This window comes from Chrysoperla carnea, chromosome 1, assembly GCF_905475395.1.
Source record: "Chrysoperla carnea chromosome 1, inChrCarn1.1, whole genome shotgun sequence".
NCBI classification, from domain to species: domain Eukaryota; kingdom Metazoa; phylum Arthropoda; class Insecta; order Neuroptera; family Chrysopidae; genus Chrysoperla; species Chrysoperla carnea.
Genome location: NC_058337.1, coordinates 34,400,758 through 34,414,958, shown reverse-complemented (window position 1 = coordinate 34,414,958; position 14,201 = coordinate 34,400,758). Strand labels below are relative to the sequence as shown.

The 14,201-nt window shown below is 27.9% G+C and overlaps 2 protein-coding genes across 4 annotated transcripts; both read left to right on the top strand.

The window, feature by feature from the left end:
- The first annotated feature begins 2,303 nt into the window (after positions 1-2,303).
- LOC123301046 (histidine-rich glycoprotein-like) lies at positions 2,304-3,092 on the top strand. The gene has a single exon (XM_044883809.1). It carries the CDS (start codon positions 2,304-2,306, stop codon positions 3,090-3,092), a length of 789 nt encoding a protein of 262 aa, XP_044739744.1.
- A 4,811-nt stretch (positions 3,093-7,903) lies between these two features.
- LOC123305375 lies at positions 7,904-13,076 on the top strand. Of its 3 annotated transcripts, none has more exons than XM_044887074.1 (7): positions 7,904-8,016; positions 8,097-8,175; positions 9,335-9,381; positions 9,441-9,476; positions 11,112-11,217; positions 11,317-11,381; positions 12,943-13,076. In XM_044887074.1, the coding sequence occupies exons 1-7, from the start codon at positions 7,951-7,953 to the stop codon at positions 12,958-12,960; spliced, it is 417 nt and encodes a 138-aa protein (XP_044743009.1). In that variant the 5' UTR covers positions 7,904-7,950; the 3' UTR covers positions 12,961-13,076. The 3 variants fall into 3 exon arrangements, 2 of the variants coding, with proteins under 2 accessions (XP_044743009.1, XP_044743010.1); XR_006536839.1 differs by having other exon boundaries at positions 11,112-11,251; positions 11,301-11,381; positions 12,943-12,982; XM_044887075.1 differs by having other exon boundaries at positions 7,942-8,035.
- Positions 13,077-14,201: the final 1,125 nt, after the last annotated feature.

The following is a 14,201-nucleotide window of genomic DNA, read 5'->3' as shown; positions in this document are numbered from 1 at the left end:
ATATGATAATAAACTAAAAAAAAAAATTTGACTGCTGTTGGATTCGAACTAAGCACCCTTACGGTTAAACAATGATTTTTACGGAAAACTGTTTCATCCAAGACCCAATTGGCCTATGTTACTCATTTACAAATTCAAACTCACCTCTTACGTACTGAGATCTTTATAAAATTTTCCTGGTATCTCTTTTCGTTTATGAGACGTAAATGGATTAATTAGATGAGTTATGAACATCTGTACCAAAATTTCGTTCATGTCATCAATATTTTTAAGCGTTCCAAACTTGAGACTAAAATTAATATAGCTTGATATATATTTCATGTATATATCTACAGGGTATAACAAAAGCTAATATGGGATGGACTTTTATTTATAAATCATCGTTGCAATAAATCAAATATCATCTGAATTTTTGTTTTAATTTTATTTAAAGCTTGGAGCTTCTTTTTTTGGCGAATTTGGATACTTCATATCATTGCTACCTGGTATCCCCAGCGATCTAACCATACGGTAGAATACCTTTCGATTCAATCAACTTAGAAGTTTTATTTGATTTGAATTCAGTTTTATTTGGTTTTTTTACTCCTTTTTGAACAAATTAAAAAAAAAAAAAAAAAAAACGAAAATTTTGGATTGTAGTCAACATCCGAATTATACTTTAGGAAATTTACTTTATACTTAAAATAGTATTATTATAATTCAGCTTTTATCGATTTAGATAAGTAATATCGGAAGTGGGTAATTATAATAATACTATTTACAGTAGAATAAGCTATACGAAATTACTATTAAAATTATGCAAACCACAAAATATTAGTGTGAATAATTTTTATGATTTCATAACAATAGAAAAGACAATAACACTACAACTTTTAGTTGTATTATTGCATAAAATTGTTGGGTTTTTAAACTGTATGTGAAATGTATCGGTCTATTGATTAATTCGATTATTCATTGCATTTTGTCAATATTATTTTATGTTTATTTTAAAATCGAAATATAAATTGAAAGTGACTACAACATGGCTTGCATTAAGATTGCCAGTGTACAGTTTGCATTTTATTGTACAGTTAGTTTACACTAAAATGCATGTTGGAGTGGCGTAGTAAGGTGGACAAAGGCCCCGATGCCCTTAATAGAAAAACAAGTCGTGGGTAGGGTCTGGTGCGACCCTTGAGATCCACACAAATAACTTCCCAACATAATAAATAGTTTAAAAAAAAAAACTCTACAGAATCGAAACAACTCGATCGAATGTTATGAAATTCTTTTCGGATCATATTGCCGTTAACACTCTTCGATTGCCCCTCAGCTCAGAAAAGAATTTTTTTTTAAACTCACCCGACTCGAAACGACACGGTTGAATGTTATGAAATTCTTTTCGGATAATATTTCTGTTAATACACTTCGATCGACACCTCAACGAAATCGATATCACCTACGTGCATACACACACACACACACACTCACATACTTCTCCTCAAAATTGGTGTAAAAGCTTTATCCTAACCATGAAACGTAAAGATATGTTGTAAAATTGTTGTTGCGTCACATTTTCTGCAATTACCTGCATTTTCTGAAATATTGAAAGAAAATTAGCACTAAACTGAGAACGTAACGTTTTCGTAGAAATATCCCTCCCTCAGTAACTGACTTATAACTATTCTTATTTAATTCTTGGTCTAGTGCCATTACTTACGAGTTATTTGTTTCACGATAGAATTGTGACTTCGGTATGTCCAAGAAGGATACCAATGAGGCACGCTATTTCCAATGCAACAAAATTTCAAACAAGTAAAATCAAGCATTTTGTCTTTGATGTTTTTAATAAGACTGAGCTAGTTATAGTTGGTTATGGATTATCTGTTTTGACTGGTTAGAGAAAACATATTAGACCCGGCAAAATCCGCCATTGAGCATGAGTGATTTTCGCATGGACAATTTTTGCAGGATCTTGTTTAAAACATGCTCTTGAACGTAAACATTCTGGTTACCGGTTCGTTTTTCATTTGTTTTAAATTCAAATATTATTTAAAAAAATTACTTTTATTCTATCTAGAGATCTTTTGATTTGAATTGAGAAATCATATATATATATAGTCTCTTTTTTACAAACCGCCTTGTACATGAATTAATCTTATTAAAACAGTAAAGTAAAGAAAAAAAAGAATAAGATAAAATAATTGGTGACATTAATATTATTTATTTGAAGAAAGTATTTTTTTTGTATTTGAAAGAGTTTACTCCAAAAAATACTATAAATACAATGAACGTCACCTAGCATATTATGAGTAACAACAATAATGTTACAGCGAAAACATTTATCGAGTGTTTTACTTATAACACTATTTTGTATAGCGATAACACAATGTCGTGAAATCAGTGTAAAAAATGAGGAAGATAATGGTGCCGAACAATCTGGATTAGTCGAAGTATTTGATTTGGAGCCAGCTGCAAGTAAACATGGACATCATCATGAATCAGGCGGTGGTCATGAACATCATGCCCATCATCATTCATCTCACGGACATAAGGGTGATAAAGGTTATAAATCGAAACATCATCACGATAAAGGGGATAAAGGAAAACATGGTAAACATCACCATGCTAGTCATTACAGTGATCATTCAGGACATAAAAAGAAACATCATGACGAAGCTGAACATTACGGTAAACATCATTCATCAGAGAAAAAACATAAAGGTGGCAAGTTTGGTGAGAAGAAGGGACATAAAAAAGGACATAAAACTACTGGATATCATCATAAATCCCATAAAGATGATTATCATAAACATCATAAGTTCTATGATGACTACCATAAAGGAGGACATCATAGTAAACATGGTGATTTCCATGGACATCATGCCAAGAAACACGGTGGACATAAGAAAGGTGGTAGCCATAAATCAGGATACCATGATGATCATTATGGCAAGAAAGGACACCATGATAAAGGACACTACGAGGATGATCATAAAGGATTTAAAGGACATCATGGACACGAAGAACATCATTCACATCATGAAGATTACGGCAAGAAAGGTGGCCATTCGGGAGGCAAGGAGTATGGATTTAAAGAAGGAAAACATTAAAGAAATGTTATTGTTAATATTTGATTGTTATAAATTTTTGTTATATTTTGTTGTTTTTATAATTGTTGTTATATTTGTTGGTATACAAACAAAAACTATTTCTGTAAATTCATTTTTTGTTGCTAAAAGAAAATATATATAAACGCAAAATTTTATTTTAAAAGCTTTTCCTTATTTTTACCCGACTGTCAAGGAGTGTTTATGTTTTTCACCCGACTGTCAAGGAGTGTTTTTTAAGGTATCGTTATATTCGTCTTAAAAAATCAAATGTTCTTATATAGGTGTTTGAAAAACAAAATCAAAATGTCGGATTTTTTGCGCAAAATAGTACTTACGTTAATAAAAAAAATTAACCAAACCTATCGAGTAGGGGTATCAAAATAAAGGTAATTAAAGAGGAATAATCAATTATTAAAAAAGAAAATTAATATAATATAATAATAGTCGCAAGTTACGGTACTAAATTTATAGATTTGAGCTAATTTGAGCAGAAAAAAATATGATTTTTAAAAGTTTGTTTACTCCCATAATAATATTGTTTGTTAAAAGTAATAATAATATAGAAAACATATTCATATTTAGGATTTTGAAGAAATAAAACTTCTAATTTTCTTTACTTAGTCCACTGTATTTCATATATTCATATTTACTCCAATTGCTCATAATCACTTAATACCAGGCCTGTACAGAAAAAACCCCTTCCATTGAGAATTAGTCCACATAAATTTCGAATTATCAATATAGTTCTGCAAATGCACCCATTCATGAGACCCTTTTCCATTGACGAATCAGATATCCACGCATATTCGATACATTCATTGATTTTGTCTTTGAGTCGAGTACTTCAAACAAGAAACCTGGATATTGGCCAGGCTATCGAACTGGCTGATACTGCGAAATATATTTTGATTGAAAGAAGAGGAAACACTGGAGAAGAATTAAGGAAAATTTTCTAAATCATGAGCGATGTCTGCGATGTATATGATATAGAAGAGTGCGGAAGCCAAGCTTCGAGTCATAACAGACTCATCGATCCAATATACAGACTGATTCAGTTGAAGATTATAGATCGATTTTTGAATCATCGCAATATTTTATCAAATTTAGCTTGTTTCTTTCTTAATAAAATGAAAAATTTGGATGAAACCTTTTGCTCAATTCAAGTTCAATTTTGACGAAAACGTATTGCCGGATGGGTTGCCAAAAGTTCACTCAAATCACTCCCTACTTGCAATAAAGATGCATTTCCGAATGTCTACCAATTGCTTTGTGTTCTGGCAGTTTTGCCAGTGACAACAGCGACGCTCTTTTTCAACCTTGCGTCGTCTCAAAACATACATTATATCGACAATGTCTGAAGATTGGCTAAACGGTTTAGTCCTCGTTCAAATATACATCGCGCTGTAGAGGTCGATGCACACAGAATTTTGAAAAAGTTTTTTCTGTACCTCGAAGAAATAACTAGTTTTTATTGACTTTATGATCTATGGTGAACAAAAGTTTGAGCCCCTCCCTTGGGTAATTCCTGCGCACGGGCCTGTTAAAAACTATATTAATATCGATTCAAGAAACGCACGTTAACAGAAAAAACTAATAGTATGCTTAAATGTCTTAAATCAATTGTTATTTTCATAAATACAATATTTAAATATTTACATTCATAATCACAATTATAAATATTGCATGACATTTAAATGAATATTATATTAATTTCATCTTTAAAATTCTAAATGTATAAATTTTCTTTAAATTTACAATTGTTCCTAATATTTAATATTTCAAAAATGCTTAAACCTATCACGATCCGAAGGGTTACATTTTTTATGATCAGGTTATACAGAAAGACGCAAAAATTATTTTAATATTATAAAAATATTCGATTTTCGAAAATATTTGAAATGTAATAAGTGAAAAAAAATGGCGACTTTCTGGCCGCTGGTATTTGAAGCTACATAGCTATAAATTTTCAACCTTCTATCTTGTATAGTTTTGGAGAAAATGTAATCTTATATTCTAGCCCAATTTGCGACCTCAAGGATAAAAAATATGTGTACGAAAAAATGTTTCAAACGAACGAAAGTTGTTTATTTTTTCAAAGAAAACATTTTTTAACTTTGTTTGTAGTATCAATATTTCTAAGCGTTACAAACTTGGGACTAAAATTATTATACCACATATTAGTATATATAAAAGATTTAGTTATTGATATGATATATATTTGATATATGCATGTGTATAAAAAGCGTTTTCAGACAAATATTATTCAAATTTAATGAAATTTAGAATTTAACTCCAAAATATGATAAATTTATTTATTCATAAAATAAGTATGTCCTCCGTTTTTATATTACATACAAATTACTTATCTGAATTAGAAATTGATAATCTGAAATAATAAAGTTTTTATTAAAATTAATTTGAAGCAAATAAGTGTAGTGAATTTTTTTTTTGGTTTTTTAGCAATGAATTATAATTCATTAATTGCCTTACTATTTCAAAAACCTGTCCTTCTGAATTTTTGTAATTACTTTATAATAAATCAATTCCATAAGTGTTTAGTTATTTAATAATTATAAATTAATTAAGTATGATAAGGTTTTGATAAGATTTTTTTAGTACTTAAAACCAAATTATGATGAGAACTACAATTTATTTTGTAATTACAACAATACTTTATTAAAAAAGGAAAATTATACCAGTCAATACAAATTTTGTCACAGAAGCAGGAGTTTAGTTTTGAGTCGTGCTAAATACGAATCTGAGCGCAAATTTGCTTCAGCATGTCACGTTTTCGAAATTTTTGACCCTTAATATGGAAAAAACTTGTTCTTCCCTAAATTCGAAGTCATGCTTCATCAGTGAATAATTTTTCTCCACAAAAAAATGTCCGCCATCAGAAAATACCATTCATTCCCCTTCAAAAGCCATTATGAATTTTTCGAAAATTTTTTTCCACGAAATAGAATCAATTAGTCTCTAATATATAAGTATAATTAATTAATTATCTCTATAATATAAAAATGAATCGCTGAATGTGTTGTTAAGCGCAAATCTTGAGAGCAGCTGAACCGATTTCGCTAATTCTTTTTCTATAATATTCCGTACGTGAGTGGTTCTTACGGAGAGAAATATTTAAAAAATTGCCTGAATAAGTCTAACAACAACACTTTTCTATTATATTCCCATAGAGAAGATTCGTAATAATAATTAAAACTCAATTTGAACTTTAATTTACCATGCCATCAAGTTTAAGTGTTAGTAAAGGGGTTCCGGGAAAGTAAAACAATACAACGACTGCTTTCAAATGACTTCATTTGGAGCAACAAAAGTAGTTCGGGAAAATTTCATGCCAACTTTTAAGGTTTGTAATAGTATTTGCAGTTGTATGTTTATTAATTATAACTATTATAGCCCATAAATTTTTTCCCTTTACAGATAAGAATACTGAAAAGTATTAAAAAAAAAAATAAATAAAATAAATAATCGACTGTTAGACGGTACGAAGTTCGCTGGGTCAGCTAGTACTTAAATATTTATATTAGTTTGTACATATTATTTTAACTATAATTAATATCATATAATTTCTCGAACAGCAAAAAAAAAAATATCGGAAAAAATTCTAAAAGTATTTTAAAAGAAGAGGAAAGGAAAAGGGAGGTTTTCAATTTCCATAGGAGAAAAAAAATTAGATAGTGATGTTAAAAAAGTTAAAAATTATCCAAAAAACGGATTTTTCCCTTTTTTAGATACAAATATTTTAAAAACCTTGTATTAAAGAATTTCGATGCCAAAATCGAATTAAAGATTAAAAAAAAAAAAATAATAATAATAAGAAATGCTCTTATCATTCCGAAAAAAATAATCTAATTTTGTCGACTAATGTTATTATACATGCATATGAAATTTACCAAGGTATACTAAGCTTAGTCCCAAGTTTGTAACGCTTAAAAATATTGATGCTATGAACAAAATTTGGAATAGGTGTTCATAAAATCACCTAATTAAACCATTCCCGGTTGTCTGTCTGTCTGTCATCACGATTACTCAAAATCGAAAAGAGATATTAAGCTGAGTTCGTAAATGAGCAACATAGGTGAATTTAGTCTTGGGTCCTTAGGACCCATCTTGTAAACCGTTATAGATAGAACAAAATTTTAAATGTAAAAAATTTTGCTTATAAAAAAATAAACAACTTTTGTTTGAAATATTTTTTCGTAAACATTACTGTTTACCCGTGAGAGGGCAAATTATGCGCATATTGTATAGTATGTATTATATGGAAATATCAGTTATGTATGTGTGACATGAATGTATGTGTAATGTGTTAAGAGTCATCAACACTATCTATACATGGTATTTCAACAATTAACTCATTCAGTTGTTTGTTTTCACTTGTTTATAATAGTAATTTTAAAAAAATTTATAATTATACTTAAAAATCAAAATTGAATATAAATTCACTTGAAATATTATTAATATTTAATTATAAAGTTTTTCATATCAAAAACTACTGACAGTAATATTTTTTTTATAACACTTGCGTATAATTAATGCCAGATATAATGACAAAAAAAAAAAAATGTACATACATCATCCCTCTATCCAGTAATTATATAGAAGTTTTCCGACATGGAAAAAACAATCGTAGATAATTCATATACTTATAGAAATTTGTATGAAAAAAAAAACTATAATTAAAAATGTTAATGATTTGTCATCAGATTTAATTATACTTCCTCACTGATTCTTAATTTTACATTACTTATATATAAAGAGATTCTTATAAGGAAAATTTCGATATTATAGTGATTGTAAAATTTGTTTTGGAAAGAATAAATATTTTAATTTAAAAAAAAAAATGTTTAGTTCAAGTTTGGTGTTAATTTTTAGTTGTGCTATTAACTTTTTAAATGCAGGAGATGTGGTTAGTATTTTTTTATTTAGTTTAAAAATGATTCCTTTTTTGGATTACCTTCTTAAATTTATTTATTTTGTTGGTTTTAGTTTCCACCAGCAGAATTAATGGAAGAAATTGTGGCTCCATTACATGAAATGTGCACAACACGGTTATCCAAAACTGATGGTAATTCATTTTGATTTTGTATTGATTTCAAATAGAAAGGATTTTGGGGGTTCAAACTAACCCCGAAGCTTTATTTAATTTATCTAACTAAAATGTTTGAATTTTAATATGAACATTATTCCTCCCTCCCCTGATATTTTAATTGGAATTCTTCGTTCTAAAACAATTATGTTAATGACTTTGAAAGCTCATATCTCGTTCATCTTATTAAACAATTAATTTTTATTTTATTTTAAAGATCAATTCAATTTTCTATCCCTCTTTACAGTGAAAAATCTATTCCCGATTTACTTTTGCAATCTTTGACGAAATAATTTAAAAAAATTTTAAAGAAATTTTCAGCTTTTTATCTTATCCAGAAGTATTTTTATTTTCAAAAATATAATCAAAATGTGATAAAAATACATACATACATCCATGCTACGGAACCCCAAATTGATACGTGAGTATATGAGAGCACTTATTTTGATCCGAGAAAGTTCAAATACGGAAAAAAATCTTTGGATTTGGAATGTAGATGCATGAAATATAAATAATTACCTAATCCATAACATTAGATCAAATCATAAAAAACTTCTAATTCAGCGATTTTTTGGGTTCTGTAACTAATTTCGATTTCTTTCAAGGAAAAATTTTTACACATGCCGATTTGATTAGTATTTACGAAAACTCTCGAAACAATATATACTGATTTCATTCAAGATGCATGATAAAATGTGGAAGCACCGGGAAGACTAAACGATTTAAATTTCCTTATATGCCAGATATAAGTTCTCGAGACTCGAAGACATGTTTTATTAAATAATAAAACAATAACTTTGACACCCAGAGCTAAATTCCCGACTTTTAAGGATTTTGTTCCTGGTATACTATTTTCGATTCAATCTATTCGATTGATCTAAGATGATCAGAATTCACAGTTTTAGAAAATTTTACCTCAAGTCATTTTTTATAAGGAAAGTGTGGGAACCTTTATTAAGTTCAATTCCTGCTAAAAACGTCAATAAAGTAAAGATTACTCAGGCACTTATTAAAATGTTTGGAGCCAGATTCAAGATCCGACATTGACTGTAACTTTTTTTTTGTAAATAAATTGTTAGGATACATAATTAATAAATTTAATTTTCATTAATTTTTCGTATTTTCTTATTTTATTTAGCTGATGTTGCGTCGTATAATATTGAAACAAATAAACCTGATATGAAGGTAAAGAAATTTCTAGGTCTTTTATTTTATAATTTTAATTCTTCTTATATTCTGTTTAGTGTTACATGAAATGCTTAATGCTGGAAAGTAAGTGGGTAAGTAGTTTTTTTTTTGTTTTTTTTTTTTTGTTTTAAAGTATCTAATTTTTTGTTTGATTTATTTTTACAATAATTGTCACAAAATTTATTCAAGCATTAATGTTTAATATAGTTGAGTTCTAATAATATTTCACAAATAATTAAAGGCGGTTTCTTAATTTTCTGTTCATATGTTGCGCAAGATTTTTACTTGAAACATAATAAGCTACGTATTTTATCTACCATGCAATGAGATTTCAAAGAACTTTTTTTTTTTTAAATATTTTAATTTCAAGTCTTTTAAATTTCTAAAAATATTTTTGTTTATTAATAATGAATAATTTAATGTGTACAGTAATCGTCCTATAATAAAATATCAATTGCTTAAAAAAAACGATCCAAACTTCTTACAAGTTTGGAACATAATAATTTTAAAAGGATTTTATGAGAAAGTGGCTTTACTTAAAAAAATTGTGTTTTATCCCAAAAATGCATATTTTTGTTCATATCACGGTTATTCACGTTAGGTATTCGATACGAAATATTCTGAAAATGTATGTTTTCCATGAAAACGTAAACAATTAGCTATGGGAAAGTTGGTAATATTTGATAAAAAATTATATTTGCTGTTTGACACAAAATTTAGGGTTTCTATTTAAGTTGATCAAGTTATTATCTACCGTTTAAAACTTCTTTAGACATAATTTTGTGACAATACACTCCAAGTTAAATTTGGTTTGAAAAACGGATAAAAGTTTTGAGAATTTATTTGTTAAAAGTGCTACTACATTTTCAGAAAATACAGAATATTTCGAAAACCATGTAGTTTAAGTGGGGCCAACCTTTTCATGTGTTTAGGCGTCCCGTATATTACGAAAATAATTTTAAAATGTACAATCAATATCCATCTGTTTCTGAAATTTTTTTTGGTTAAAATCAAGCCGTTTAGTCATAATCTTCCGCGTCGTTTAGCGTGAACAATCCTATATAATAATTTTTATACCATGCATATATGTAATATGCAAGGTATACTAAGTTTAGTCCCAAGTTTGTAACGCTTAAAAATATTGATGACATGACTAAAATTCATTGAAAAAATTCTTGTTTCAAATTTGTGACATGACTGGATTACTAGTAAAAAATATTTTCTTTTGAAATAAATCAGAAATAAATGTAATCGCGGAAACTAAGTACTTATTATTTTTTATTTTTTTGGTATCTTTTTTGCTTTCTCGAACATTAATCTAATACATGATATTTCTATTAAAAAAGTGTGAAATAGTTAAAAATGAGCTGACTTGAACATCGTACATTTCGACCACCGGTTCATTGGTCATAAAGTAGAAATTAATGATGTTTTCGACAGATCAAAACAAAACACGCGTTGTGTTGACGAATATTCCCGATTGCGAATCTTGTATTATTATAAAGTATTTACAAAATTACAACATTGGTATAAATCGGGAAGTCTTTGTATAACCTCCTTAAATACTTGAATCGAATTACCAAACACTCTGTACAATTAATTATTTTAAGTTTGAAATAAAGAACTCTATTGCATTTATTGTAAAAATAAAATAAAATAAAAAATTAAATGATTTTTGTAATCTAATTGATTGATAAATAATACCAATTGATTATGTAATTTTTAAGATGAAAGAAAGTGGACAAATTGATTATGATTTTATTATATCAAATGCTCATCCAAGTGTTAAGGATATTCTTTTAGCTGCTATTGATAAATGTATGCATGTAGAATGTAAGTATATTTTTATTATAATATAATTAATTACTATCTATGTACAATTAATTAACATATATATTTTAATTTGTCCTTTACATACAATACATACAACAGATAATGATGATTTATGCGAACATGCATACAACTTCAATGTTTGCTTACATAATGCAGATCCAGTGGTAAGTGTTTATTACTTCTTAAGGTAACATTCTTTAGGATAATATTGTAACATTCTTGATTCTATATCAGGATTTTCCAAAAATTTATTTTACTTATATCAATTGTAAAATACTATCAATGCTCTCTAAAGGTAGTACAAGCGCCAAGGCATGTTTAGACTTATGGTTGAAATTATTTGTACCTTATTTTCAATTTTGATGATAAATTTTGTTATAACTTCATGAATGTAGACGAAAATAATAATAAAATTTTTCGATACTAAACTTGGTTTTCGAAATATTGAAAGCTAAATAATTAAACTTTCAGTTTTCGTTTTTTTTTTGAAAATTAGCCCAGCTATCGAAAAATTTTATTCTTACTTTTCGTCTTATATTGTTAAGTTAGAGCATAGTTCGCCATCAAAATTGAAAATATATATTTTTTTAAATTTGTGTCCCCACTACCGTGCTCATACATCCCTAATTAGTCGGACACAACGGTTTTTTTTTTTTTATCAATAATTTGTTAAGGTTTTAACTTTAATTTAAAAGTTTTTTTTTTTTTATAATTTCCATCGATTTGTTTTGTAGAAATCTATGAAAACATATCATCCTTCTACCGTTTGTTAAATATGCCTACTTTTGAAGTATTTATTTATTTAAATAATCGGGCAACCCCCTTCCCCTAAAATTTTCAGAATTGATTCGATTTAGTTCAACTTCTTATTTAAAAAAACCAAGCGTTCAGTCCAAAATTCCCCTGGCGCTTGTACATCCTTAAATAAATATGAAGTTCAAACTCGTATTGTGAATTTCCACATATTTTGCTGATCAAATTGGGTTTATAAATTTTTAATTTGAAAAAAGACGGTGTAAGATATTAATATGATATCTTTTTTTATTTAAGAATGATTTAAAAAATCCAAAAAATTTAATCCATTTACACTTCGACACCACATAGCACCAGACTGTTAATTTTTGTGGGTAGAAACATGATTAATAAACTCATGGCTTATTCATGAAGCCATTTAGCCAAAATTGTCATATTTGAAGTTAAAAACTGCGCTTAGAATATAATAATGGGCATTCTTTAGGTATAGCCATATTTTAGGCAGAAACGGGCGCTTTTTTAAACGGCAAAAAACATAAAAATCAATGGTCTCTCGGACTCAAGTATGACTTGCACACGAGTTTTATGGCCAGCACCTATTAAAAATGTCTTTTTACGAAACTAGATATAAAGGAGTTCGTTCTAAATCTCTCAAAAATATTTATTCCTTGAGATAATTAATATATTTTCTCTAGATACTTAGGCAGAATAACCGTACTGTTTTTCGAACGACAGATAGATCATTCTCCATTGGGTATTCAAATTACCATTTAAGATCGCGCAGAAAAAAAGAAATAATCTCGCATATTCGTTAAAAAAAATTTTTTTTACTAGTGCGGAATTGTCTTCTACTTCTTCCACACTCGAGTGTAAAAACACTCACTTCGATCGTATTTTTAAATTCGCTCTCATGTCCAATTGTTGAACTTGTTGCACAATACACTATTAATTTTTGTTTGTTTCTTTTTTCAGCATTATTTCCTTCCATAATTTGAATGGATCTAGTATTAATAAATATATTATTTGCACTTATTGTATTGTGTTGCGCTATATATTATGTAATTTGCCTTTTCAATTATAGAATAAAAATATAATTATATTGTTAAAATGTGTTTTATTTCAATTTTAATAAAAAAAAAAAAAAAAAATTGTAAAATATAATTCGTAAAAATGCTTACATCTTTACTAAATATTGTTATTAAGTAATAACAATTTAAAAAAATACTTTTTAAGGGACAAGCTTTTATTGTACTAAAAAGTAGAAAATAATTTTATCTATGAGTCACTCATACCCGACTATTTGTAAAACCTTGAGGCGCTTAATTTAAAATATCAAAAATGAATCGGAACGCCTCATCTACTACATATGCTTAATTATTTTTCGATTCATTCTTGATATTAAGCGCCTCAAGCTTTTACAAATAGTGAGGTATGAGATAAAATTATTTTATACTTTTTAGTACAATAAAAGCTTGTCCCTTAAAAAGTATTTTTTATTAAAATTTTTAATTTAAGACTAAAAAAAATGTATATATATATATATATATCAAATATGGTGGAAGCGATGGGAAAATCAAGACGCCACAACCTTACCATGCATTGTCATCCAATCTAAATGTGCATGCAAAATTTCAGCTCAATCGGAAACCCGGAAGTGGATCAAATTTGACTTGCAAGATTTTATTACAGACAGACAACGGCACAGGTGAAACTAAATAAAAGCTTGTGAAATAATTTTAGTTACTATAAATAAAAGCTTGTAAAATAAATCCCACAAATTTTAACTTAAGAGATGGAATTATCTTTGTTGTCTTTGAACCGTCTGTAAGTCAACTAGATGGTCGAGAAACGTCTGAAATATTCTAAATCATTATCGAACTTTTTGTGAGATTCTATGACATCCTGAAAAAATTTATAACTTTCGCGAAGATTCTATAAAATTTTGGAACATTCGTAATGAAAAATTATAATAAATTTTAAGTATTTCAACTGGGTGATTCTCGGTGGTTATACAGATTATGCATTGTTTTAAGTCTTTGTAAATCTACCGAAATCCCTTTTTCCAAAACAGAAATTAGTTAACTTGACTAAATCACGACGCTAAATCAGAAGTATACTTACTTAATGCTTTTTGGCTACATTTTTGTAGAATAAATATAATTTATTCCACCAATCTTTGTTAATGGTTACACAGTGACTACATTGTGGTATGAAATGTCAGTAGAAATCGG